The sequence below is a fragment of the Conger conger genome, chromosome 13, assembly GCF_963514075.1.
Source record: "Conger conger chromosome 13, fConCon1.1, whole genome shotgun sequence".
Lineage (NCBI taxonomy): Eukaryota > Metazoa > Chordata > Actinopteri > Anguilliformes > Congridae > Conger > Conger conger.
The window spans coordinates 41578926-41604805 of NC_083772.1; the positions used below are offsets into that span (position 1 = coordinate 41578926).

The 25880-nt window shown below is 52.7% G+C and overlaps 1 protein-coding gene across 2 annotated transcripts in view; it reads right to left on the reverse strand.

Annotated features, from left to right (window-relative positions):
• LOC133107944 (mediator of RNA polymerase II transcription subunit 13-like) overlaps window positions 1-25880 on the reverse strand; it is a 69899-nt gene that overhangs the window by 31371 nt on the left and 12648 nt on the right. For both annotated transcript variants that reach the window (XM_061217280.1, XM_061217278.1), the window contains exons 4-8: window positions 10406-10551; window positions 5387-5584; window positions 4197-4391; window positions 3539-3698; window positions 1833-1943 (exon numbers count right to left, since the gene is read on the reverse strand). In XM_061217280.1, the coding sequence (XP_061073264.1) occupies window positions 1833-1943; window positions 3539-3698; window positions 4197-4391; window positions 5387-5584; window positions 10406-10551 (810 nt within the window). The remainder of the gene's footprint in view (window positions 1-1832; window positions 1944-3538; window positions 3699-4196; window positions 4392-5386; window positions 5585-10405; window positions 10552-25880) is intronic.

The following is a 25880-nucleotide window of genomic DNA, read 5'->3' on the forward strand; positions in this document are numbered from 1 at the left end:
AGACTCTTATGCTCCTATAAATATTTAAACTCAAGTTCCAGTGCAAACAAGAATGACAACTGATACACTTGTGTAGAATCATAAAGAAGCAGTGCACGGAATCATAACCTCTGCTAGAAGGGAGGGAAAGACAGATTTTTTGCAATGTAGCGCACGCCGACATTTGGAGAAAGAGCCTCACAGGCACAACTACATCAGTCTGACCAGCAACAGTCTATTGCACAACTACACTAACATCTATCAGACTGACCAGCAACAGTCTATTGCACAACTACATTAACATCTATCAGTCTGACCAGCAACAATCTATTGCAACTACATTAACATCTATCAGACACCAGCTACAATCTATTGCAACTACATTAACATCTATCAGACCGACCAGCAACAGTCTATTTCACAACTACATTAACATCTATCAGTCTGACCAGCAACAGTCTATTGCAACTACATTAACATCTATCAGACTGACCAGCAACAGTATCACACACAACTACACTAACATCTATCAGACTGACCAGCAACAGTCTATTGCACAACTACACTAACATCTATCAGACTGACCAGCAACAGTCTATTGCACAACTACACTAACATCTATCAGACTGACCAGCAACAGTCTATTGCACAACTACACTAACATCTATCAGACTGACCAGCAACAGTCTATTGCACAACTACATTAACATCTGTCAGACTGACCAGCAACAATCTATTGCAACTACATTAACATCTATCAGACACCAGCTACAATCTATTGCAACTACATTAACATCTTTCAGACTGACCAGCAACAGTCTATTGCACAACTACACTAACATCTATCAGACTGACCAGCAACAGTCTATTGCACAACTACATTAACATCTATCAGTCTGACCAGCAACAGTCTATTGCAACTACATTAACATCAATCAGACTGACCAGCAACAGTATATCACACAACTACACTAACATCTATCAGACTGACCAGCAACAGTCTATTGCACAACTACACTAACATCTATCAGACTGACCAGCAACAGTCTATTGCAACTACATTAACATCTATCAGACCGACCAGCAATAAATCCAGTTCACAACATTAATCTTAAACCACCCTCTTAAGGAGTGCCCAGCCCTGCTTACATTTACAGACACCCGGGGGCGGCTAGTTCCGTTCCTGGAGGGGCGGTGTGTACAAAGGTTTTTTGTTTCCACCCATTACGCTGGCTAAATGAGCTAACTTGCTGTTCGCTTGTAGAGCAGATAACAGTGAAACATTTCAAAGGGACACAAGAACAGTCTTCCACCGTCATCCATGAGCTTATGAAGCAATAAACCATCAGACAGCATAAACCTTAAGGATAATTAACTAATTAAGGGCAGAAGTTGGTATGGAAACCAGAAATGGATACAGCCGTGGTTACCCACCTCTGCTTTACATGCTCGTACAGGTAAACGTTTCACTGAAGTGAGCGAGTAACCGGTGTTAGCCCACTGCTTTGCCCCTGCCCCCTGCCCCCTGCCCCCACAGTGCCGCAGTGTCTGAGCATGCCCTGGCGGGCGGACGAAGGGCTCCGTCTCACACTCTCAGGGAAGCTGGCCAGCAAGGCCATCTGTCTGCATTTGGACCGTTCTCATGTGCCTGTTGTTTTTAGACAGGAATCACGCTGGCACACCAGACCAAACCAAGCAGGCCGGGGTCTGGAGGCAGCAGAGACGTCATAAGACCAACACCCTCCCACGGCACTCTGTCACCGTCTACTTTCCTGTCATCTGAAAAACCCTGCAATCCCACGACACCCCGGGCGGAAAGTTCCGGTGCAAGTAGGCGAGAGCTGGGGGCCGACCTTGAGCAGTCGCAGTTTGACCTCTGGGTGGCCTCCACGAAGTCCCAGCAGCCCACCTTCCCCGCCGCCTCCTCCTCGCAGACACCGTTGGCCACCGCCGTGAATTTCCTCCTGCGGACCAAAACACAGTTGTCACCCAGCCTGACCAAAACACAGCTCTGTCACCCGGCCAGATCAAAACACAGTTGTCACCCGGCCGGATCAAAACACAGCTCTGTCACCCGGCCAGATCAAAACACAGCTCTGTCACCCGGCCAGATCAAAACACAGTTGTCACCCGGCCGGATCAAAACACAGCTCTGTCACCCGGCCAGATCAAAACACAGTTGTCACCCGGCCGGATCAAAACACAGCCCTGTCACCCGGCCGGATCAAAACACAGCTCTGTCACCCGGCCAGATCAAAACACAGCTCTGTCACCCGGCCGGATCAAAACACAGCTCTGTCACCTGGGCCGAAAGAGAATGTTTTTTCTTACACACGAAAAGGGCCGTGTATGGAAAGGGAACGGGCGGGGCGTCGCTCCGCACGGGAGGGCTATCCGAGCGGCACGAACGTGGCCGGGGCGCAGAAGAGAAGGGAAGAAGGAGCGTAATTATCTTCCGAAAACGGGGCTAATGAACTGTGGAAGTGCGGGCTCCATTTCCCCGGGCACTTCACTGGCTTCATCACGTCAGCAGCTGACATGAGGAGGACAATCCCAGGTTCAGAAAGTAAAGGTCCTGCCTGCTATTTTGCTCCAATCTCACATGGGTTTGATTCTTCAGCCAGGTGGTAGAACTAATTAGTGAAATAAACTGGCTGGGAGTTCATGGGTAGGACACACATGGCAGGACTTTTAGTTTCTGACCCCTGGACTTTCCATGTAATCATATTACAAGTACGATTGTACCGTCTGAGAAAAGGCCACAGCAATCTAATTTCATCTACAGAGATTATGGGAGATTATGAATACTTAATGCCGGTATCCAGCACCACTCTCCCGAAAAATTATTAGCATTTCTTTTTTGCTTATCTGACAGGGAAAATGCACGTTAATAGACATTAATTATTACACATTAATAGCATCTCTGTGAATGTTCCAGAGTTCAGCATGGAGGTCAATTCTCCTCCACAGCCTCAAGACTACAGGAAACCGGCTGAGGGAAACCCCCATGAACACAGGAGAACTGCTAACTCCACGCAGAGAGGAGTCGGGCCAGGCGGCACTCAAACCCAGAACCTCCACGTTGTGAGACAACGGTGCTAACCACCGGACCATAGTCATTATGAAGAGAAGTGAAGGGGGGCGAGTCGTTACACAGAGGAGAGATGGGGGCGAGTCGTTACACAGAGGAGAGATGGGGGCGAGTCGTTACACAGAGGAGAGGTGGGGGGCGAGTCGTTACACAGAGGAGAGGTGGGGGGCGAGTTGTTACACAGAGGAGAGACGGGGTGCGAGTCGTTACACAGAGGAGAGATGGGGGCGAGTTGTTACACAGAGGAGAGGTGGGGGGCGAGTCGTTACACAGAGGAGAGACAGGGGGCGAGTCATTACACAGAGGAGAGACAGGGGGCGAGTCATTACACAGAGGAGAGACAGGGGGCAAGTCGTTACACAGAGGATAGGCGGGGGGGGGTCGTTACACAGAGGAGAGATGGGGGGCGAGTTGTTAAACAGAGGAGAGGTGGGGGGCGAGTTGTTACAGAGAAGAGGGGGTACACACTTGTTCTGGGCTCGGTTGAGGCTGCACTCCCGCCACACCCGCTCCACGGCCTGCGAGGCGAGCCGGCGCGGGACCCTGCCGCCGTGGTGACTGGTGCTGTCCGCCCCGAAGCTGTCCGTCACCGAGGAGACCTTCATCCACTTCTGCACCGACTGGGAGTCTGCGGCAAAGACGTCACGTCACATTGTGTCCACGTGATGCTTCTCATTCACCCATTCACACACGCATTACATTCTTTACATTATCCAGAGCGATGTACAACGGCCCAATGGCTGTGTCTTATTGCACCGGAGATCGAACCACCAACCTTGCAGATCCCAGTGATGCACCTTAACCACTATGCTACAGGCCACTACTGTGCAGTTTATAATTCAACTCATGACGAGCTGCCTACCTTCACCCATACATACTGGGACGGTCATTGAGACCATAAATTCCCCACTCTGATGTCCTTCTCTGAAGCTACAAAGTTGACCGTGGTTTATTATTTGAAAGTAAAAAGATTCAACAAAACATTATAACACCTTACAGGACCACACACGTTAATACTTGGTTGCGTTCATTGAACCTGGACTCAACCAGGGGAGACGCATTGAGATGGACATTTCCCCGGTTAGGGAGCCCTGGGTCTCTGGACTACACGGGTCAGCGGGCGTACCGGTCTGGGACTCCTCGGGCGACGTGGGCGGGGTCAGGGTGACGGAGGAGATGGCAGGGTCCCGGTGGGAGGGGTGCGGCGGGTGGCTGTTGGGATAGGCCGCCGCGCAGTGGGAGGGGCCCAGGGGGGCGGCCGCCAGGAGATCGGACTGCGGGACGAGCACCAGGCAGGAGGGGTACACCATCCGCACCCCCGCTGCAGAAACACGGGGACACACACGGACACACACTCACTTTACCTCCTGATATTACGTTCAACGCTTGCTCTTTACACCCCATCCCCATTACGTGCTTCCCTGTCATTGTGTCTCTCAATCCTAAAAAGCATGTTCAACAAACTCTCCACTTTGTATAACAGCTAATGATAAGAATAAGAATCTAATAAGAATAATACAGACATCCGATCACCCACTTGTTTTTTATGTGGAAGTCCACAAATCAAATGTCAGAAGAAGCGAAATGCGGAAAAACAAAAAAGAAAACTACCACTGATATCCAAGACAGCCAATCAGCAGGATGGCCTTGCAGATTCCATGAACACTGTTTGACCCAAAACCCAACAGATAAGGATTTTTTTTCCCCCCCAGATCTATTTCACATGGTTGGTTACAACGCATCAGGTATGATTAAAGAAAACAAGATGAAATATCGCCTCATGGCAGCAGTTATTCTTATTAAGCTTAGAAATCTGTGATTTGATATATTGTGCAGCCCTGATAGGCAGGTTTCCACTCCGTGTGAGGACACAGTGTAGGCCCAAACGGAGAGGTCACACAAAGTCACTTGCTACTGACTGACCCGATATGTCTGGGGTCTCCCCCCCATAATCTCAACCTCAAAGGGACATTACAGAGGGAAGGGACCAAACGAGGGAGAAACAGAGCGCAGGGCTGGGGTGCACCGGGGCTGCAGCACCCTGTGAAATTAGGAGGAGATCCGTGAAGCGCTGATCTCAAAAACTTAACCGTGAAAATCCCCACTTCCCGTCTGATGAGCGCCGCTAAAAAAATCAACGCATCTCTATGAACCTCTCCAGGAGAAGATCGAAGGCTGACATTGAAGCACACTGAGAAAACTAGCCAGTAATTCTCACACCTGAGTGTCGCGTACGGCGGTGGGAGTAACAGAGAAACAGCGAGGGGCGTTGAAAGACAGAAAACGGTGAGTTTTTTTTTTGTTGCGACGTCTTACCGACGAGGACCTCCACCGCGGCCAGGGAGTCGTCCTCCCAGTCCAGGTCGTCCATCTTGTCCTCGGAGCGGTCCTTGGTGCTGGGGCTGATGGGATAGAACTGCTTCCACTCCTCGATCAGCTTCTGCGTGGGCCGGTCGGAGAGCTTGAAGGACTGGCCCGTCATGGTGCCGTTCAGCCCGAAGGGACTGAGGATCACTGCGGAGAGGGAGAGGGGGAGAGAGGGAGGGAGAGAGAGGGAGAGAGGTGTAATCAGCCGGCCGCACTTCCTAATGGGCATATTCCCCCCTGACCTTCCCTCCGGCTGTGGAGGTGGAGACCTACAGAGCTCGCACACATAAACCATGATGGCCGCCGTCAACAGCTGGCCAGAGGACTCCATGGGAGCTTGGAAACTTCGACTGTGCCCGGAGAGGAGAGCTCTCTGAGGGAGTGAGGGAGTGAGGTCCTGTCAGTCTCTGTAACGCCTGCGCTACACAAGAACCCAAAACAGGAGAGGAACCCCCCCCCCACCGAACGCTCCGCTCTGTGAACGCTCTGCTCTCAGTGAACGCTCTGCTCTCTGTGAACGCTCTGCTCTCAGTGAACGCTCTGCTCTCAGTGAACGCTCCGCTCTCAGTGAACGCTCTGCTCTCAGTGAACGCTCTGCTCTCAGTGAACGCTCTGCTCTCAGTGAACGCTCTGCTCTCTGTGAACGCTCCGCTCTCAGTGAACGCTCTGCTCTCTGTGAACGCTCTGCTCTCAGTGAACGCTCTGCTCTCAGTGAACGCTCTGCTCTCTGTGAACGCTCCGCTCTCAGTGAACGCTCTGCTCTCTGTGAACGCTCTGCTCTCTGTGAACGCTCTGCTCTCAGTGAACGCTCTGCTCTCAGTGAACGCTCTGCTCTCTGTGAACGCTCCGCTCTCAGTGAACGCTCTGCTCTCACACGTTCAACCGTCACTGGTAATGGACTAACAATCCATATCAGTCCATGACCAATGCAAATAGTTAGCAATACTTTTCTTTCATTGGCTTTTCTTTCATTTCTGGAAACTTCTCCCTCGCCCAAACAGTGTGTCCAGGAGATAGGGAAATGCCAACGTGGATGTCTCTGAATTCACATCAGTTAAGTGGAGCAGTGGAAGAAGAGGCACTCTTTGTAAAAGCGTAAACCAAGAAGTGACAGTCAAGGTCTTTCAATCAAAAATGGAAGATTCCCTCACACTCGCGAGCTGGAGTCTCCCGCGTTCGATAGCAATAAGCAGGGAGCCGTGAGCTGAGGCAGGCAGCAGTACGCAGGGCTGAGGCAGGCAGCAGTGTGCAGGGCTGAGCCAGGCAGCAGTACGCAGGGCTGAGCCAGGCAGCAGTACGCAGGGCTGAGGCAGGCAGCAGTGGGCAGGACTGAGGCAGGGAGCAGTGGGCAGGGCTGAGGCAGGCAGCAGTGGGCAGGGCTGAGCCAGGCAGCAGTGGGCAGGGCTGAGCCAGGCAGCAGTGGGCAGGGCTGAGCCAGGCAGCAGTACGCAGGGCTGAGGCAGGCAGCAGTATGCAGGGCTGAGGCAGGCAGCAGTGGGCAGGGCTGAGGCAGGGAGCAGTACGCAGGGCTGAGGCAGGCAGCAGTGGGCAGGACTGAGGCAGGCAGCAGTGGGCAGGGCTGAGGCAGGCAGCAGTGGGCAGGGCTGAGCCAGGCAGCAGTGGGCAGGGCTGAGCCAGGCAGCAGTGGGCAGGGCTGAGGCAGGGAGCAGTGGGCAGGGCTGAGGCAGGGAGCAGTGGGCAGGGCTGAGGCAGGGAGCAGTGGGCAGGGCTGAGGCAGGCAGCAGTGGGCAGGGCTGAGGCAGGCAGCAGTGGGCAGGGCTGAGCCAGGCAGCAGTGGGCAGGGCTGAGGCAGGGAGCAGTGGGCAGGGCTTGTCTCAGCACAAAGACAGCATCCGGAGTAAACGGAGCGAGGGGCGCAGAGGGTCACCCAGCTGGAACTGGGGGGTGCAGATGGGGGGGACAGGACGGGTCACAGACGACCGGCGAGGGGCAGAGTCACCAAACCCCGCTCGCCCTGCGGGTCTCTCCCGTCCGCCCTCCTTAGAACCCCACTTCCTGCGCGGAAAGCCAGCGTACGCAGCGATAAGCCCCGTGGAACCCCCCCCCCCACCCCGTCTCTCCATCAACGGAAAGGCCCGGGAAGCCTGGGAGCCCCATTCCTCGCCGGAGAAGGGGAAACATCTGCGCCTAATCCGCTCTGGCTTGTGAGGAGAAAGCGTCTCCGATAACATCGGCCGAGACAGCGCGGCGGGTTCTGGCAGCGCTGTCGACAGGGCCGCAGAATTACCCACAATCCCACATCTGACGGGAGGTAATGACTGCAGCACCGCTCCGCTCCACCGTGCGCCAGCGACCGGGGCGATTACCCGGAGACGGGACCGTCAGCGCGACCCGGAGGACCGGCCGAACGCCAGCGTGAGGCAGCAGCCCGGGACAGACCAACAGGACCGCTGCGACCGCAGACACCACTGACCACGTCAACGGAGAAACTCGGGCAAAATGCCCGTTCTATAAATGCGAAAAATATTTTAGACAGCGTCTTTAACAGCGGTTATCGTTGTTACTCTGCACTTAATTAATCAATTAGAGCAGTTGGCGACACCGTTAACTCACCTCACCTGGGTACCTGGGTCTGAAAATGGTGCCGGTTTTAAGGCAGCAGACCCAGGAGCTTTCCAGGACCAGGGGTGGAGACCATGGCTCTATAATGACAGACGAGTCTATTTTATGTGAGGAAGTGACGGGCTGTCCTGTTAGAACAGGGAGGCAGTGGAGACAGGATCCTCTCAGTCTTGTTCGGGGCCGTGTACAGATCACCGGAGGGGAGCAGACAGACACTGCTTCTCTGAAGGACATGTCGGGTGCCTTCAGATCACTTCAATTAAAAACGTCTTTTAATGAGGTCATATCCTGAAGACAGCCTTCACCAGCTCCACACAGTCACCGCATGCGTGGGGAAGCACTGACTGTCTCTCACACACACATGCTCCCCCACACCACACACACACACTCTCTCTCTCTCTCTCTCTCTCTCACCGCACACACACACACACACACACACACACACTCACACACTCACACACTCACACACTCACACACTCACACACTCACACACTCACACACTCACACACTCACACACACACACACTCACACACTCACACACACACACACACACACACACACACACACACACACACACACACACACACACACACACACACGCTCGCTTAGGCAGACATCCACACACACTCTTTTTCCCCAAAAGGCACATATTTATGAATTAATTATTCAGGCGCCTGTACAGACAGGAAAGATCAGCGCCATGGGAGAGAGGTTAATTACATTATTCACCAGGGAGGGCCTTCTGATGGTCAGTTTTACGGTCAGTTAGGGCATAAATCACAGCGCGGCCCGGACACAAACACAGAGGTGGTGACATCAGCGTTCACAGCCACCGTTCGGCAGGGCGTGTGGGCGTGTGGTCGCACTCTGCTAAATCTCCAGCACAAACCTCCGTCACAGACCCAACCTCTGGGGAGCCGTGCAGAAGCCATACACAACGCTGAGCTTACACACGACGTGAGGACCAGAGAACCACTGGGGACGGGCAAGGGTGAGCAGAACCTCGAACCCGGGGCAGCCAACACAGGTTAAGCCCCCAACAACCAGAGCCCCTTAATTCAGGGGTGGGCATATCGGGTCCTGGAGGACAAGTGTGTGAAAGCAGGTTTTTATTTCCACTAATTACCCTGGCTAAATGAGCTAACCGGCTGAAGCCAATATAACGGGAAACACTGGTTCACTCGCGGATTAAATCAGCGTAAAGGTTCGATATTAGGACTCAAGGGCAGTCTATCAAGACCTGACTACCAGGTCAGATGGTGTAAGATGGCTAATAAAGTAATGAAGGCCCTGAGTTAGCATGAGCGGGGACCTGCGAGAGCGAGAGAGCGGAGAGGGGCTACGCCGTCCAGGAGGCCCAGCCGCTGCAGGACTGGGGCGCTCTGGAGAGGGGTTCAGCTCCAGGAGGCCCAGCCCCTGCAGGACCGGGGCGCTCTGGAGAGGGGTTCAGCTCCAGGAGGCCCAGCCCCTGCAGGACCGGGGCGCTCTGGAGAGGGGTTCAGCTCCAGGAGGCCCAGCCCCTGCAGGACCGGGGCGCTCTGGAGAGGGGTTCAGCTCCAGGAGGCCCAGCGGCTGCAGGACCGGGGCGCTCTGGAGAGGGGTTCAGCTCCAGGAGGCCCAGCGGCTGCAGGACCGGGGCGCTCTGGAGAGGGGTTCAGCTCCAGGAGGCCCAGCCGCTGCAGGACCGGGGCGCTCTGGAGAGGAGAGGGGTTCAGCTCCAGGAGGCTCACTTCTCCTCCCAGCCTCCATGTTGTCGCGCGTTCACACGCCATCATATTCCCAGCTTCCGCCCCGTCAGCCGTCGTGTGGAGGCTGGTGCCGCACGGTGCTGTATGTCACCCCGGCCGACTCGCCTCTGTGAACGACGGGCGCTTTGAAGGGCGGCCGACGGCTCGTTTTAAAAACGCCAGGCTCAGAAGAGCTCCCGCGTATTAAAGCCTTACATAGCTCGCCCGTGCCGGAGCCAGTTTAAGAGCGAATGCGCTTTTAAAAGGGCAGCCGAGAAACTGATCTTTATTTTGCTGGCCTATTTTATAAGCATATTTGAAGTGGCGGGGCAATGTTTTAATGTGAGATCGCTCGCACTCACAGGTCAGTGATTACCAAGGGCAGCCTCACTCTGACATCCTTAGCACAGTAAGTGTGCAGGTAACTCCCTAAGGGACAGTAAGCAGCGTGCAGGTAATTTATGCCTTGTAATGTAATGTAATGTAACTTCCTAAGGTACAGTAAAAAGTGTGCAAGCAATTTCCTATGGCACAGTAAGCAGTGAGCCGGTAACTTGCCCAGGTACACAGGTAACGTTCCTGTGTTAGCGTGCTGTGGGTGTGTTCCAGCGGTAACGCGTGTGGGCCTCCTCCAGGGCTCAGGCCGGGCTGGGCTCACCTTGGAAGGGGCTGCCGGCCTGCTGGGCCAGGCTGAGGTGCTCCTCGCTCAGCCGGTACACGGGCTGGTGCTGGTTGATCTCCACGCTGGTGCACACGTTGCTGTCGCCGTGCAGGAAGAAGGTGAAGGAGCAGGACAGGTGCTCGCTGCGGGGACAGGAAGGGGAGGGGAGGGGAGGAGGGGGCAGAGGGTCAGTCAGTGAAGCTCTTTCAGCCTTAAACACACCACGAATCAAACGGGAGTCTCAAATAATGTTTCAGAAAGTCAGGTGAAGGCTGAACACAAAGGGTGTTAAAAATTGAGGAGGGACAGCCGCCCTCGTCCACCGCCCCGGCAGCGCCTGAGCAGAGCCCTGAGCAGAGCGGTCTCTGAGAGCGACGCTCTAGCCACTGACCCACTGTAATGGGTTCAGCGCTCCAGACTGAAGGGTAATAACACAGCCTAAAAAGAGCCCAGGAGAGGACAGGCTACGTCTCCACAAACACCGCTCAGCACAGGGGGGCACACCTGCTACCAAACCCCATACCCCATACCCCATACCCCCTCCTGCCAATTCTGCGGCCTGCTGAATACATTCGCCACTTATCCGAGACCTCTTAATGCAATACAATATCAGCACGTGGTCCCCTGGTAGACACAAAATATTCCAGATGCATCTACGCTGTGGAGAAAAACTAGACACATGGTGCATTCAGATGTAGGAATCCGGGGTTCAGAGGGATTCGTGTTGGACTGCGCACAGAACAGGGAGGCAGGGAGCTCTGGGGTTCAGAGGGATTCGTGTTGGACTGCGCACAGAACAGGGACGCAGGGAGCTCTGGGGTGCAGAGGGATTCGTGTTGGACTGCGCACAGAACAGGGACGCAGGGAGCTCTGGGGTTCAGAGGGATTCGTGTTGGACTGCGCACAGAACAGGGACGCAGGGAGCTCTGGGGTGCAGAGGGATTCGTGTTGGACTGCGCACAGAACAGGGAGGCAGGGAGCTCTGGGGTTCAGAGGGATTCGTGTTGGACTGCGCACAGAACAGGGAGGCAGGGAGCTCTGGGGTGCAGAGGGATTCGTGTTGGACTGCGCACAGAACAGGGAGGCAGGGAGCTCTGGGGTGCGGACAGCATTTCTGCGGCCCGCACGTGAACACCAATTACAGCGCTGCTGCCCAACGACGAGTCACAATGCAAATGCTTCCATGGCAACCAAACAAACACAACAGCAGTGGCGAGGGAACCTACGGGTCTTTTAGTTCAGTTATTTTTCGTAAGATGGAGTCAACAAATTTGAATTAAATACAAAGAAATCAAGCCTATAACAACTGTGTGGACAATTACAGGTCAGTCTGGGAGGCCTCAGAAGGTGCTGACTCCACGTGACTTCAAAAACAAACACCCGTCAGATACATATTAATAAAACAACTGCAGTATGATTTAAATGAATGCTGATCAGGTTCCAGTGTCTTTAGTATGAAAGACTCCCGTTTAAAAAAACAGCAGATGACAACTAACAAGGTCGCTAACGAGGTTAGCTTAATTCCGGACAGACCACTGATGCGAAGCGCAGGGTATGCGTATTTACAGACTTCAGCCTTGATTTTCCACATTCTGCACTTAAAGGGATGATTCTGATAATGGCGCTGGTCCGTTAGCCAAATTGCAAGGCCCCATCAATTCAGAGGCACAAACACGCTAATGCTGCACAGCCCATTAGCTGCTGTCCCAGTGCTGAGCGCTAACCAGAGGGCTCTGTGTGAGAGAGAGAGAGAGAGAGAGAGAGAGAGAGAGAGAGAAAGAGAAAGAGAGGGGGGGAGAGAGAGAGGGAGAGGGGGAGAGGGAGAGAGAGAGGCAGAGAGGGCAGGAAGTGATGGAGAGGAGAGAGAGCCCATGGAGAGAGGGAGAGACAGAGGAGGGGGAATGAGAGAGATGGAGAGGGCAGGGAGCGATGGAGAGAGGGAGAGAAGAGGGGGAAATGGGAGAGGGAGAGAGAGAGAGGGCAGGGAGCGATGGAAAAGTGAGAGGGAGCGATGCAGAGAGGAGGGGGAATGAGAGAGAAGGCCTGGCATTATGAAATTACGGTGGCGCTCGAGTGGGGTTTAAAAAAGCTCCCACAGGCTAGTGACAGGCAGGACCACACTATCCTCTACGGGCAGGTTCCAGAGCAGGCTAGTGACAGGCAGGACCACACTATCCTCTACGGGCAGGTTCCAGAGCAGGCTAGTGACAGGCAGGACCACACTATCCTCTACGGGCACGTTCCAGAGAGCCAGAACCTCCCCTGCAGGGATGCGATAGTCTGTGATAGGGATGTGAGTCTGTGATAGGGATGTGAAGTCCCTCATCCCAAACCGGGGTTTCACATATTCTGCACCTTACCTTACATTATAAGGCAGTTAGCAGACGCTCTTATCCAGAGTGACGGACAACGAAATGCAGATCAAACACAAGTACAAGTGTGAAGAGGACAGTTACACCTTACAGTCACAGGAACAATCTGCAAAAAAGTCTTAAACCTGCCAAGTTCATTTCAATGGCTGACTTTCAACATGTAGTTCATGACACGGTGACTGATGTGCACTCCTTTTAACCTCTGCCCTGCTTTTAAAAATATTGTTGCACTCCTGTCTCATTCCCCAGTTGTTGTTTCTGACTTGTTTGTCAACAGTCTGGTTCAACTACTTTGAGTTTTAGGTCAGGTACCCGTTGAAAAGGAGATGTCCATCTCAACATGGTGTGCTGGTTAAATAAAAGTTAAATAAGTGGTCCCAGGCCACTGTAGGACAGGGCTGGCGAAAAATACACCATAGAGGCGTTTCAGGGAGGCAAGGACCGCATGACATCCAGCCGCCGAAACCGCACATCCTGACCCCGCGAACTGAGAGAGACGCAAACAAACCGGCCACATAATGAACAACACAGACGTTCCACCAAGTGGCAAATAAAACAGAAAAGGGCAAATCAAAGAAAATAAAATAAAAAACCTGTAAACTTCACGACAAACGACGAGAAAGAGGGCTGGAAGGAAGGAGACGGCTGTTCCCCGGCGACGCGGTAACCGGGGCGGAGCTGGGATGGAAAAAGAGCGATTCACAGAGCGAGAACAAGCACGGGGCACTGAGGGGGGCCAGTTTAGGAGGCTTGAGATGGTATGGGGTGACGTGACCACGCTGGCCCGCGTGTTCAAAACCACACCGTGGGAACATAAAGCCATCCCAGGACTCCTACCCAGGCAAGATTCCTCATTAAAGGTACAATCGGTAATTTCGGACATCTAATGGTCGAGAGAGGAATAGCAGCCTTCAAACCACAACACTGTTCATCCCTCCCCGTTCTCTGTGAATGCACTGACGGTGAAACGCCATTGGCTGTGGCAATTAGAACCCATTTTCAACCAATGAGCTTGAAGTATTATACAGCTGGACAATGTTTTGGTACAGAGTGCTGGACCATCAACTACATATTTTGAAACCCGAATTTAAAGACTATAAACACAGGCAGAGGGTGAGTCAACATGTCAGTGAGCCTTTTTCAATGATAGGAAGGGATTTACAATAGTCTTGTAACAATATTTAACACAAAAATCTTACCTATTGTACCTCTAAAGTGTGAATGTAAAGCCACTACCTTAGGAGTGAAAATAAACAAAGGCTGCGACCTATTACATTTCAGGCTGATTTTCATTGAAATGCAGTACAAGTAGTATGCAAAGTATGCAATTTCGAACACAGCCAATCGGTGAGCAAGAACCAGCAAAAAAAAAAAAAAAATCAAGTGTTCTAGAACTCCCCTGCTTTCAGTTGCCAGGAGTGATTGTGACATCAGCATGAGAACGTTCAGTGAAGAACACTCATCACACGTGTGATCTCACACCTCAAAGGGTGATCTCACGCGCGTCGCCCCGCCGTCTCGCACAGGAGCGCTGGAATGAGCGTGATGATGAGGAGGCAGACAGGAAAACACACAGAGAGAGGACTGCAGCGAGAGCAGCTGCTAGGACACGCTCTGCTCAGTGCAGCGGGTCCCGGAGAGGATGCAGCTCCGCACGGCGCTCTCCTTAAGGGCATCTGATAAAACAGGCTTCTCTCCCTATCAAAGCACAACACACGCACACACTTCTTATTCCCTCCCGTGCTAGTGCGTGTGCGCGCGCACACACACACACACACACACACACACACACACACACACACTCTCACTCACACACTCTCACTCACACACTCTCACTCACACACTCTCACTCACACACTCTCTCACACTCTCTCACACACACACACACACTCTCACTCACACACTCTCACTCACACACTCTCACTCACACACTCTCACTCACACACTCTCACTCACACACTCTCACTCACACACTCTCACTCACACACTCTCACTCACACACTCTCACTCACACACTCTCACTCACACACTCTCACTCACACACTCTCACTCACACACTCTCACTCACACACTCTCACTCACACACTCTCACTCACACACTCTCACTCACACACTCTCACTCACACACTCTCACTCACACACTCTCACTCACACACTCTCTCACACACTCTCTCACACACACTCTCACACACACTCTCACACACACTCTCACACACACTCTCACACACACTCTCACACACACACACACACACACACACACACACGCACGCTCGCTCGCTCGCTCATGCGCGCAAACACACACACTCTCACTCTCTCGCTCACGCACACACAGGCACACAGTAAAAGTGAATGGAAGTGAGCACAGATATGCAGTGGCTGGCCCTGGGTCCCGGGCTGGTAGGCGTGCCAGAATGCCTGTGTGACAGGAACCGAGACAGGAAGCTGGAACTTCATTGCAGGAAGTGAAGTGGAGTCCCTCCGCTGTGAGAACAGGCCGGGGGCAAAGTGAGGTCAGGCTTCAGCGGAGAGACCCGGTGGGAGTTACCCAGAGTGCACCGCTCTCTCCCCTGCCCACACGGTCCAGCAGACTCCGGCTCAGCCCACCGCTGCTCCTCGCCCTCACGCGGAGAGAGACAACCACCCGAGACCGCTTCCGCCTGGCGAGCCCACGGAGGCCTCGGGGAGCCGCCCGCTGGCACATGAAGCCAGGTCAGGGTGGCGGCCATCTTAGGGGCTTCTGGCACCGGATGCTCATGCGCACTGGCTCTCAATGTGAAAGGATTCATGTGAAAGGGGGGGGAAAATCGGGTATCTTCTTCTATGGGTCTCAGGAGAAAGTCCCTGGAGAGTAAATTAACTCAGTGTGAAGTCATCTCAGAATTTAAGAGTACTGTCCAATCCAGTATAATTTCACCTGGGTAATTTCATTGTTTTTAATGGACTTCAATGGGGAACTATCATTACATTTTTTACTGCAATACATCCGGTCACCACTGGGGTTTGCGAGCATCAGGGGGAACGTCAGTGCCCGGCCCCCTGGTACCTCAGACCCGACAACTCTTCCACTGAAGAGGCCTTATCGAGTTCTGCAGAGGTGGCGATTTGACAAGAAAACCCAAACAAACGTGCCTCTCTCCTGTAAACGCCCTTTAATCCCTCCCACCGCGTCCCATCCCTGCCCACTCACTGCCTCCGGTGTGCCAGCCAATCAGGACAGAGGGGGGGGGCGGGGTTATGTAGGGGCGCACACAGATGGAACAGGGCCTGAGGTGTTATTGTGCTGGAGAGCCAGCGTTAGACGTGCTGGAACAGGCAGGGCCGTGCAGACACTAAGGCAGGCAAACAAACAGAGCAGAAGTCACGCAGGCCGCCCGATTCTGCCCACACACAGCGCAGTGCTGCCACCTACAGGCAGGGTTATGCACTGCGCCGCCCTTAAGCACACTCAAATCCCTCTGCCAAAACAAAGTCATGGCAGAGGGATGGGGCCATATTAGTGATTGGGCAGAAGCATGAAAGAAAAAAAAGAAAAAATAATAAAAAAAAGAAAGAATAATTGGGTAAATACAAAAAAAATGTCCTTCTTTGACAAAAACATTTTTATTTATTAAATTGTAAAAAAAAAAAACGCTACAATTTACAAAGCACCATTACCCGTTATTCCGGTTGTTATTTCTCTTATGAGAGAGGTCCAGAGGCCAAAGTCAGAGCGGTGTCCGGTGTTAACCCCGGAGAGGAGAAAGTGTCTGAGTGTCGAGTCATCCTTGTTTATGAGACTTGCTGCCATGACTGCAGTGTTCACGTTTTCCCTCTCTAACCAGGCACAGCCCGGCCTGGCAGCCCTGGGGAGAACAGCGGGGCTGTTTCTACTGCCTTTTTAACGGTGCCCAATGTCCCCTTCCTTAAACAGGGAAGCCCTGTGCAGCCCAGGGCTTCCCTGCCCCCCTGTGATTGGCTCCTCCCCCGTCAGCTCGGCCACAGTTAAGGTGATGTCACAGCACTGGGGTATGTGCGCACACAACGTGCTCACGCTCACGTACATGCAAAGTGCACCAGGCTGGGGGAACCTCTGTTCGTGAGGGACACTGTGCTATCGTGAGGAGGAGGAGGAGGAGGAGGAGGAGGAGGAGAGACTGAGGTGAGCTCATCACAGGAAGAATAAAGACTTCTTCATTTCTTCACTTCTTCACCGAAACCACGGACAGGATATCCTCCACTCTACACACCTCCACCGTGTCTGAAAATAGCTAAATCACCTTTATATTTTATATATATATATATATATATATATATATATATATATATATATAACCCATTTTTGAACAGCAACTGTAAAGCCAAAGCACACTAACCGGTATATTGATGAACATACTGGAGCCGCCCTCATGTTCACGATTCCCTCTGTCAATCATCCAGATCATTCGCCGAGCGCTCCAAACGATCACGCCTACTAAGCTACGAAACCTCACACCTAGAAACCGCATCGATTCGGTTCTGTGGAACGGGCAAGAGCGGTGTTGGTCACACTTTCCGGAAAGTTTCTCAGACTGGTGTGATCCGCCCCGAACGTTTCCCCAGCGAACGATGAGCTCACACTGTTCCAGAAATGTCATGTGATGAAACGGCGGCAGCACTGTGAGGACGTTGTGTGTGCTGGGTCTGAGTCACGTCAGCCAGCCCCGCCCCCTTCGTTTAGGAGCTCCTAATTAGAGACGAGGAGTAGCAACACCGTCCGTGGGTGACATCATCCGCAAAACCCTAATATCCCACGAGCAGCGCAACGTTAACGAGAGCGTGACTAACAGACAGTCTCTTGAAAACTAAACCAAACAGTCTGTTAACAACACTTTTTTGTAATTGCACTTCTGACTATTGTTTTTTTGGTTAGAACAGCTGTTCATCCGTGTTTTATCATTTACAGACTTGATGTATTCAAGTTGATGAAGAACCTATTCACTTGTAAGTCACTTTGGATTAAAACCATCTGCTAAATGACAGATTCACACGGCCGAAGCAGCTCAGAATAAAGCATAGCGCCCCTGCTCTAACGGGCCGGAGGTTTCCGGACGGCGGAGAGAGGGCCCTTTCAGTCACGGGACGTCCCAGGCTGGGCTGCGTGCGGCAGGGCGCGTTTGGGGCTCTGGGCCCCAGGCCAGGACTCAGGGACTGAGACGGTGGCCTTGACACGACCCAGACTGTTTTTCTCAGCGGGGCCAGCGTCGTCGTGCCTTAGAGTCTGCCTCTTAATGGCTTAAACAGCCGGTGAGGTCACATGTTAAAACACCTCGCTACCCCGCTTTGGATTGGAGCAGGGGCGCGCGACTCCGGTCCTGGAGGGCCGGTCTGCGTGCAGGTTTCCGTTCCAACCAATTAACTTAGTTTGTTTTCTGACAACTATGCTGGTACACTCCTTTACTGGAGCACAGTAACATCTTCAGGATACACCTGCAGTCTGCATCTGTAGCCGGTGCTCATACAGATGTCAGATTATGACTAAGCCAATTCAGTAATTAAGAGCAGAAGTTGGCGCAAAATCCTGAAATGAATCAGCCCTTGTTGTGCACCCCTGGTTTGGAGGCAGTGGGCACTGATTCAGACAGGCTTTGACTGGGTGCTGCCGGTTTCTCTTAGGATTCCTGGCTGTCCGATCCAAACCGGCCAAAGCTCTTTGACTTTGCACCTTTAACCGTTTGAATCTGCCCCGAATCGATGTCAGGAGAGCGCTGTGCTTTAAAGCAGAGCTGCACTATACCTACAGCCAGGCCTGCGTAGATCTGACGGAGCGAAACCTCACTGCCCTAAAGAGGTCTCCACAACGGATGACTGACAGGTAATACCAGGCTGTCCATCTGAATTAAGCGCGTTCTCGAAAAAGAGAAGTTTAAATCACCCGAGTGAGATGGTCAAAGTCTCGTTGCCAGAGTAACTAACTGCAACAAGACACGTTCTGCGCTGCTAAAATCCTCTCCACACTACGGGCCTTGTAAATACAGCGCCGCATCAATGCAATTATGCGCTCTGGTCCCAAAGGTCACGGCCAGGGCTCCGTGTAGTAATTGCCGTGAAAACGAGATGATTCCCTATAAAAGGCTGAACGCGCGGCTGGGACACAAAGCCGAGTGTGAACACGGCGGAGAGAACAGCTGCGCGGGGTGGGCCTAGCTTTCCCCGCAAAGCCTGCAGATACATGGATAACGACACTTTTATCCACAGCAACTTACAGTTGATTAGACTTAAGCAGGGGACAATCCTCCCCTCGGATCAATGTGGGGTTAAGGGCCTTGCTCAAGGGCCCCAACAACTGTGTGGATCTTACTGTCGCTACACGCTTGAACGGGCGTCCTGTAGCGTCGTGGTTAAGGTACATGACCTGCAGGGTCGGTGGTTCGATCCCCGGTGTAGCCACAATAAGATCAGCACAGCCGTTGGGCCCTTGAGCAAGGCCCTTGACCCTGCATTGCTCCAGGGGAGGATTGTCTCCTACTTAGACTAATCAACTGTACGTCGCTCTGGATAAGAGTGTCTGCCAAATGGCATTCATGTAATGTAATAATGAACCACCAACCTTCCAGGTCCATTACGTACCTTAGGGGAATTCCACAGTGACTGACATTACAGCTGCTGGATATCTGGGCGGTAAAGCCCAATACAGCCACATAACAGAGGCTGATGAGAGTCACTGGGTCACTGGGTTATAAAATCATACGTCAGCTTGTTGCTGTATTGGGCTTTACCACCCAAATATCCAGCGGTTGTAACGTCAGTCACCGTGGAATTACCCCTTAACCACCAGCCTACAGGCTGGCCCCTGGGTTTCCCTGCAGGAACTTCAGCAGAGCGGATATCCAGTCTGAGGCTGCAGGAGGCTCAGGGAGCAGAGGGCGATTCTCCTCGGCAGACCAGATGAGCCACAGCACACACACAAACACAGCGCACGCACGCACGCACGCACGCACGCACGCACGCACGCGCGCACACACACACACACCCCCACCCACCGCCGCCATGGAGACCGGAAGGAGCTTCCGGAAGGATCCAGCTGGTCATCGCTGTGGGTGGGAGGGGCTCTGGAAACACCGCCCACAGGCACGCGACACATAAACAAATCCCGTTCCACATGAAGCACCTGTGCCGTATATAACCGTTCCACATGAAGCACCTGTGCTGTATATAACCGTTCCACATGAAGCACCTGTGCTGTATAACCGTTCACATCACGCACACCTAGAGAAGACGTGTTTGTGAAGAGCCAGATGTTTGAGTGTGTTTAGCACGAGCGCGAGGAAGCAAAGACAAGCAGAAGGGCCCTGAAAGAGGAGGCAGCCATCTCCCCTCTGGCTGTGAGCCTCCAGCTGTGAGCTTTCTGCAGCACGCTCCGGGGCGGCGCCAATCCCATTACTCCGGCCCGGCGTAATCCCAGGCCCGCGGCTGGGCTTGGCGTGGCTGGGCGCGGCTGGGCTGGGCTCTCCTCCCGGGGCACGCGGCCGCCCACCCGCTCCACAGCAGCAGTTAGCCTGGCCGCTACGGCCCCCGACAGACCTCACGTCCCATTTCATCAACAACCCACAGTAACTTCTTAAATAGCCTTCTGAAACTGAACACACACACAGGCGACACACAGACGACACACAGACGAGACACAGACGAGACACAGACGAGACACAGACGAGACACAGACGAGACACAGACGAGACACAGACGAGACACAGACGAGACACAGACGAGACACAGACGAGACACAGACGAGACACACGCACACACACACAACAAAGTCTAATACTTAAGATTGTCACTTATTTAGCATCTAGCCTGCACATATTTCTATGCCGTAGCAAGCATGGGAGTTATACAAAGGTACTCTTCATTTCTGCTTTGATGTCTGCAATGCAGGGGTGTACAGACTCAGCATGTCCAACCAATGCACAGATCCACGTGTCTATGATACGGCCCAAAAATGAGGAAAACCGGCGGGAAAACGAATACAATTGTCAAAATAACAAGCTCCTCTTGCTTTTGTGTGACACTGTGTGCGCGCGTTGTGTTACACTACAAAAAAAAAAGCATTATGGTATTAGACAACCCCAACAGGCCAGAGAGAGAGAGCGCACACACACCACTTCACGCTAATGTCAGCGATTTCTAACGGCTCTCACCGAACACAATACACGGCTTGACCTTGCAGTGACCTCTCGGGAGAGACAAAACAGAATGGAGTAAACAATATCGGCAACAAACAAAAGCTTCTGAAGTATCCCGATCTTACCCACTTGTGTCATTATCTGGTATCATCGACTTGAACTAGCAACCTGTGCTGCAATTATACTTTTAGGATTTAAGGGGGGAGGGGTGTGTGTGTGTGTACAGAATCAACTACATTCTGCAACTCGCTCTGGTGTGATCAAGTAAAAAAAGTTAAATGGCCACGAAGTGTGACGGATTGATTGAACTTTGGAGGCACAGAAATGCACTCCAAACGTAATTCTAAGATCACCTATTAATGGGATGATTATGTTGAGGGTACACACTATTATGGGAATACGATGACAGCAGCGTACACACGGCTCTTGATGGGAATAACATGAGAAAGGTCAATGGCCAATAATGGTGATAATACGATGATGGAACATATGGCAATAGAGGTTCTTCTGGGTGTTGAGTGCATATAGGCCACAGTGTATTGCAGCAAAAAGAAACTTGCCACAAGCTAACATGAGCCAATTGGAACTTAAAGCCGTCTTATTATGTACAATCAAAACTTTTAATCTGTATTCAACAACTTGGCTTTAAACACACTGAAGCTTGCCAGCAAGCCATCAAAGCAATGAATAAGTTCCTCACTTACTATTATACATAGCAGTCTTAGCAAGTCATACGTTAACTGCTTTTTTAAAATTTAAAACCTGAGTCTGGTTTTTGTTCAGGGTACTTTTGTATTTCACCGTTTTAAGTACCAAAGAAAACAGACCAACGAACATATCATTCCCTAAAAACGAAAAATATATATATATTTAACAGGTGTCTGAAGATGTCGAATAGGGAACAAATATTCAATGCGGCTAACAACCTTTTTCCATGAATTGGAAAGAATTTAGCTTTTCCAAAAAGGCATACAATCTTAACAAGAGTTGTGAAACTTGATGAGAAATGCTACCTTTGATGTCATGTAGTACTTTCACTCACTGCTAGTTCACAGTACTCTACGGAAGATTTTGACTGATTACATGACTTGGGAGTTTATCGTTTCTCCTGACAACAAAGGCAAAACACATCATTTTAAACGGAAACGTTTCACATCTTACCTGAACGGAAAGGGAGCTAGAGGGAGCTAAATGGAGATGAATCGCAGCAGGACAGAATCAGATCAAGTCACTGCGTGTGTATCTTTGCCGTATCGTATAGCTGTCCGTGTATTGAGATGCGTATCGAATCTTCTCAGAGGGGAAAAATTCACACCCCACTGTGCGGTGACGACACGCATCCAAGAGAGTCTCGTCTCGACAACAGTGAGGTCATCCCGCCGGGAAGTCTGGACGGCAGGCTCCTGGAGCTGGTCCAGCGGGCCAGGCCTGACTCAGCCTGCTCCAGTGGGGTGGTCTTACGCGTGCAGCTGCACTCCCCCTATGGCCGGGTGTGCCGTGTGCCATGTGGGTTATGTTGTGGATGACTGATGGGGGATATATTTAGCATGTTGGCCTGGTCCGCACAGCGCCCTTTATCCTGAGCTGTCCTACTTCACGGACCCTGCAGCTCGGCCTGGTCACATTACACCACGCCAACACAGCACACAGCACACAGCACACAGCACACAGCACACAGCACACAGCACACAGCACACAGCACACAGCACACGCCAACACAGCACACAGCACACAGCACACGCCAACACAGCACACAGCACACAGCACACAGCACACACCAACACAGCACACAGTACACGCCAACATAGCACACAGTACACAGCACACAGCACACAGCACACGCCAACACAGCACACAGCACACAGCACACGCCAACACAGCACACAGCACAGCACACAGCACACAGCACACGCCAACACAGCACACGCCAACACAGCACAACACACAACACACACCAACACAGCACACAGCACACGCCAACACAGCAACACAGCAACACAGCAACACAGCACACAGCACACAGCACACAGCACACAGCACACAGCACACAGCACACAGCACACAGCACACAGCACACAGCACACAGCACACAACACACAACACACAACACACAGCACAAAGTACACAACACACAGCACACAGCACACAGCACAAAGCACACAGCACACAGCAACACAGCAACACAGCAACACAGCACACAACACACGCCAACACAAGGCGCACAGCACGCAGCACACAACACACGCCAACACAACACAACACCCCTTTAACTGCAACAACACAGAACACAACACATCTTCAACAGGACAAAACAATACCTTTAATAAGACAATCACACACCACAGGACACCTTAAAGCAGGGGGTCATATACACCCCTTCCTCCAAACCCTAAAACCAAGTGTCCCGCTCAACCCCGCTGCAAGCATCTGACTCAGGCTTAATAGAGCTTAAGAGGATGGGCTCTTTTAGAGAGGAAGGAAAAATGCAGTTACACTAACCTGGTTTCTAATGGTCACAAGAGAAAAAGCATCACACAAATGGGAGTGCTGTATCTGCAAGCGCCTTCCCAGCAGGATGCCAGGAGGGAAATGGTTTCTGGAGTACGCTGAACAAGAATCCCTTGTTCATAGACAACCGTCCCAACTCCATAACCAACACACTGATGAGACTCAGACAATTGAGACTAGTTTGAAAATAGTTCCGCTGCTCCTGTCATAATTCAGCATCTCTCTCAGGGATTCAAACAGAGGCAAAGCCGACCTGTACTCACTGCAGGCCCCTGGCCCTGAAACGCCCGGGGACCCCGGGCCTGAAACGCCCAGGGACCCCAGCACAGGGCCTGCAGCCCGGAAACGCCCAGGGACCCCAGCACAGGGCCTGCAGCCCTGAAACGCCCAGGGACCCCAGCACAGGGCCTGCAGCCCGGAAACGCCCAGGGACCCCAGCACAGGGCCTGCAGCCCGGAAACGCCCAGGGCCCCCGGCCCTGAAACGCCCAGGGCCCCCGGCACAGGGCCCCCAGCACAGGGCCCCCAGCACAGGGCCCCTAGCCCTGAAAGGTGCTACGGCCTCCACCAATAACAATTCCACCGCAGCCTTTACTCCACGCGAACACGGAGGCCACTCCGAGCGAGCGGGTCACACTCACAATGCTGTCGGGGGTTAAATTTACGCCAGGACAGCTGCCAGAGGCGCGGGTACAGGCCAGGCCGACGGGCGGCATGAGAGCTGCAGACGGCGAGGAAGGGGCGGGGTTCTGCTCGTAACCACGGCCGTGAGGCCGCTAGCACTCGCCGACGCTGTGTTTCTGTTCCACTTCGTCACATTCTCCACGTACAGCGCTCCCGCTCGCGTGCAGGGGAGAATACGCCCGTCACTTCAGCTACGTTCACTCCGCAAAATCAGATTCATTCATTAACTCAGGCTACACGCCGTCGCACAACAGGCCACGCGCTAAATATTCTCAATAGCACGACGTTCTGATTCAAGCCCCGGTTCAGACACGGTTCATTCAACCCCACAATTTCACAACAGACATATTGGTCTCGCGTTTACACTTAAAATCCTATTTCTATTACTTTTTGGTAAATAAGAGAAATGTCTCCAATGAGGTGAGAAGTTTGACTCATTCCAAGACTTGCCAATGGGGTAAGAAAATCTCAGTTGTCAAGCAAGCTGTAACTTCAAAAAATAAGGGATAATTATGTACGTGACAGAGTGAATGAAGACGGAGCAGGCCCCCCCCCGCCACGGGAGACAGGGTGGCAGCGTGCGGACGCTGTGCGTCTGGGCGAGATGATGCAAGGCGTGTAAAGCATGATGAATGAAGGCGTCTCAGCCTTTCTGGCTGGGGATGGAGGGGGGGGGAGGGGGAGGGGGGTGTGTGTCCTGGGACCCCCCAGTTCCTCTCCTGGGGACGCGCTAACGGCTTGGCGCTGCAACACAAACAGGGCTGGCAGAGGAACAGTCTGTCACCATAGCGACAGCGGCAGAGTTCCATTCACAACCGGCGGGCTGATCGCTCGGCAACGGGCCGCACCAAACGCAGAACACCAAGAAGCAGAGAAAAAAAATAAAAAAAGGAAGAGAAACCCAAAAAAAACAACAAAAAAAAAAACACACCGATACAGACGACTAGCGAAGTTTCCGGGGGATTTTCTTTTGGTTTCTTATCTATTACCCGACATCTCATAAGCAGCGACGGTGCATTTATTCTCTGACAGCTACAAAGACCTTTTGAATTCGCCCACGCGGATATTAATGCGGGAGATACGTTTGGATTCACCTGCTGTCGATGACTGAACCGGGAGAGGGGGGGAGTAATCGAATAGCACGACGCTCAAAGGACAGCGTTCAGCTAACGGGCCCACCGCGTGTTTGCGGCACAAGACAGCCCACAGCATCCTCTCACATCAAATACCCGCTCCCACGAGCCGAATCTACTTTCATCTCCACGGGTGACATTACTTCACTGCTCGACAGTGAGCAAACGTTACAAAACGATGACGAGGGGAAATGAGTGAGGTCGTGGCAGCAGCATGAGTAGTGACAGACGTCACGCTAGAGGAGCGCTGGGCGCGAGGGTATCGAGGGGCAGCGCGGTTAAGGACCTCCAGGGCGCGGCGCTCGATATACAGACGGCACCGTGAAGCTGCTGAAGAGACGGCACTTCAACAGGAGCGACACTCAACCGTCTGCTGGCTGAACCCGAAGACCTCCAGGTATTTCCTGTTAGCATCTCCAGGCACTGTACTGCATGGCTGGTGGGGCAGCGCTTCACCACAATCTGAAGACGCCACACAGACAGGCATCGTCTCAGCTCAGAGGTGAGGAACTGAGAGCCACGCGTCACCCCCCCCCCACCCCCCCCCGCCGTGGAACACCGCAGCACGTGAGACACCGCCTGTTACACGCCAAGCTTTCTGCCTCCATTACCATTTTGTGCAGTTCAGACTACAGAAA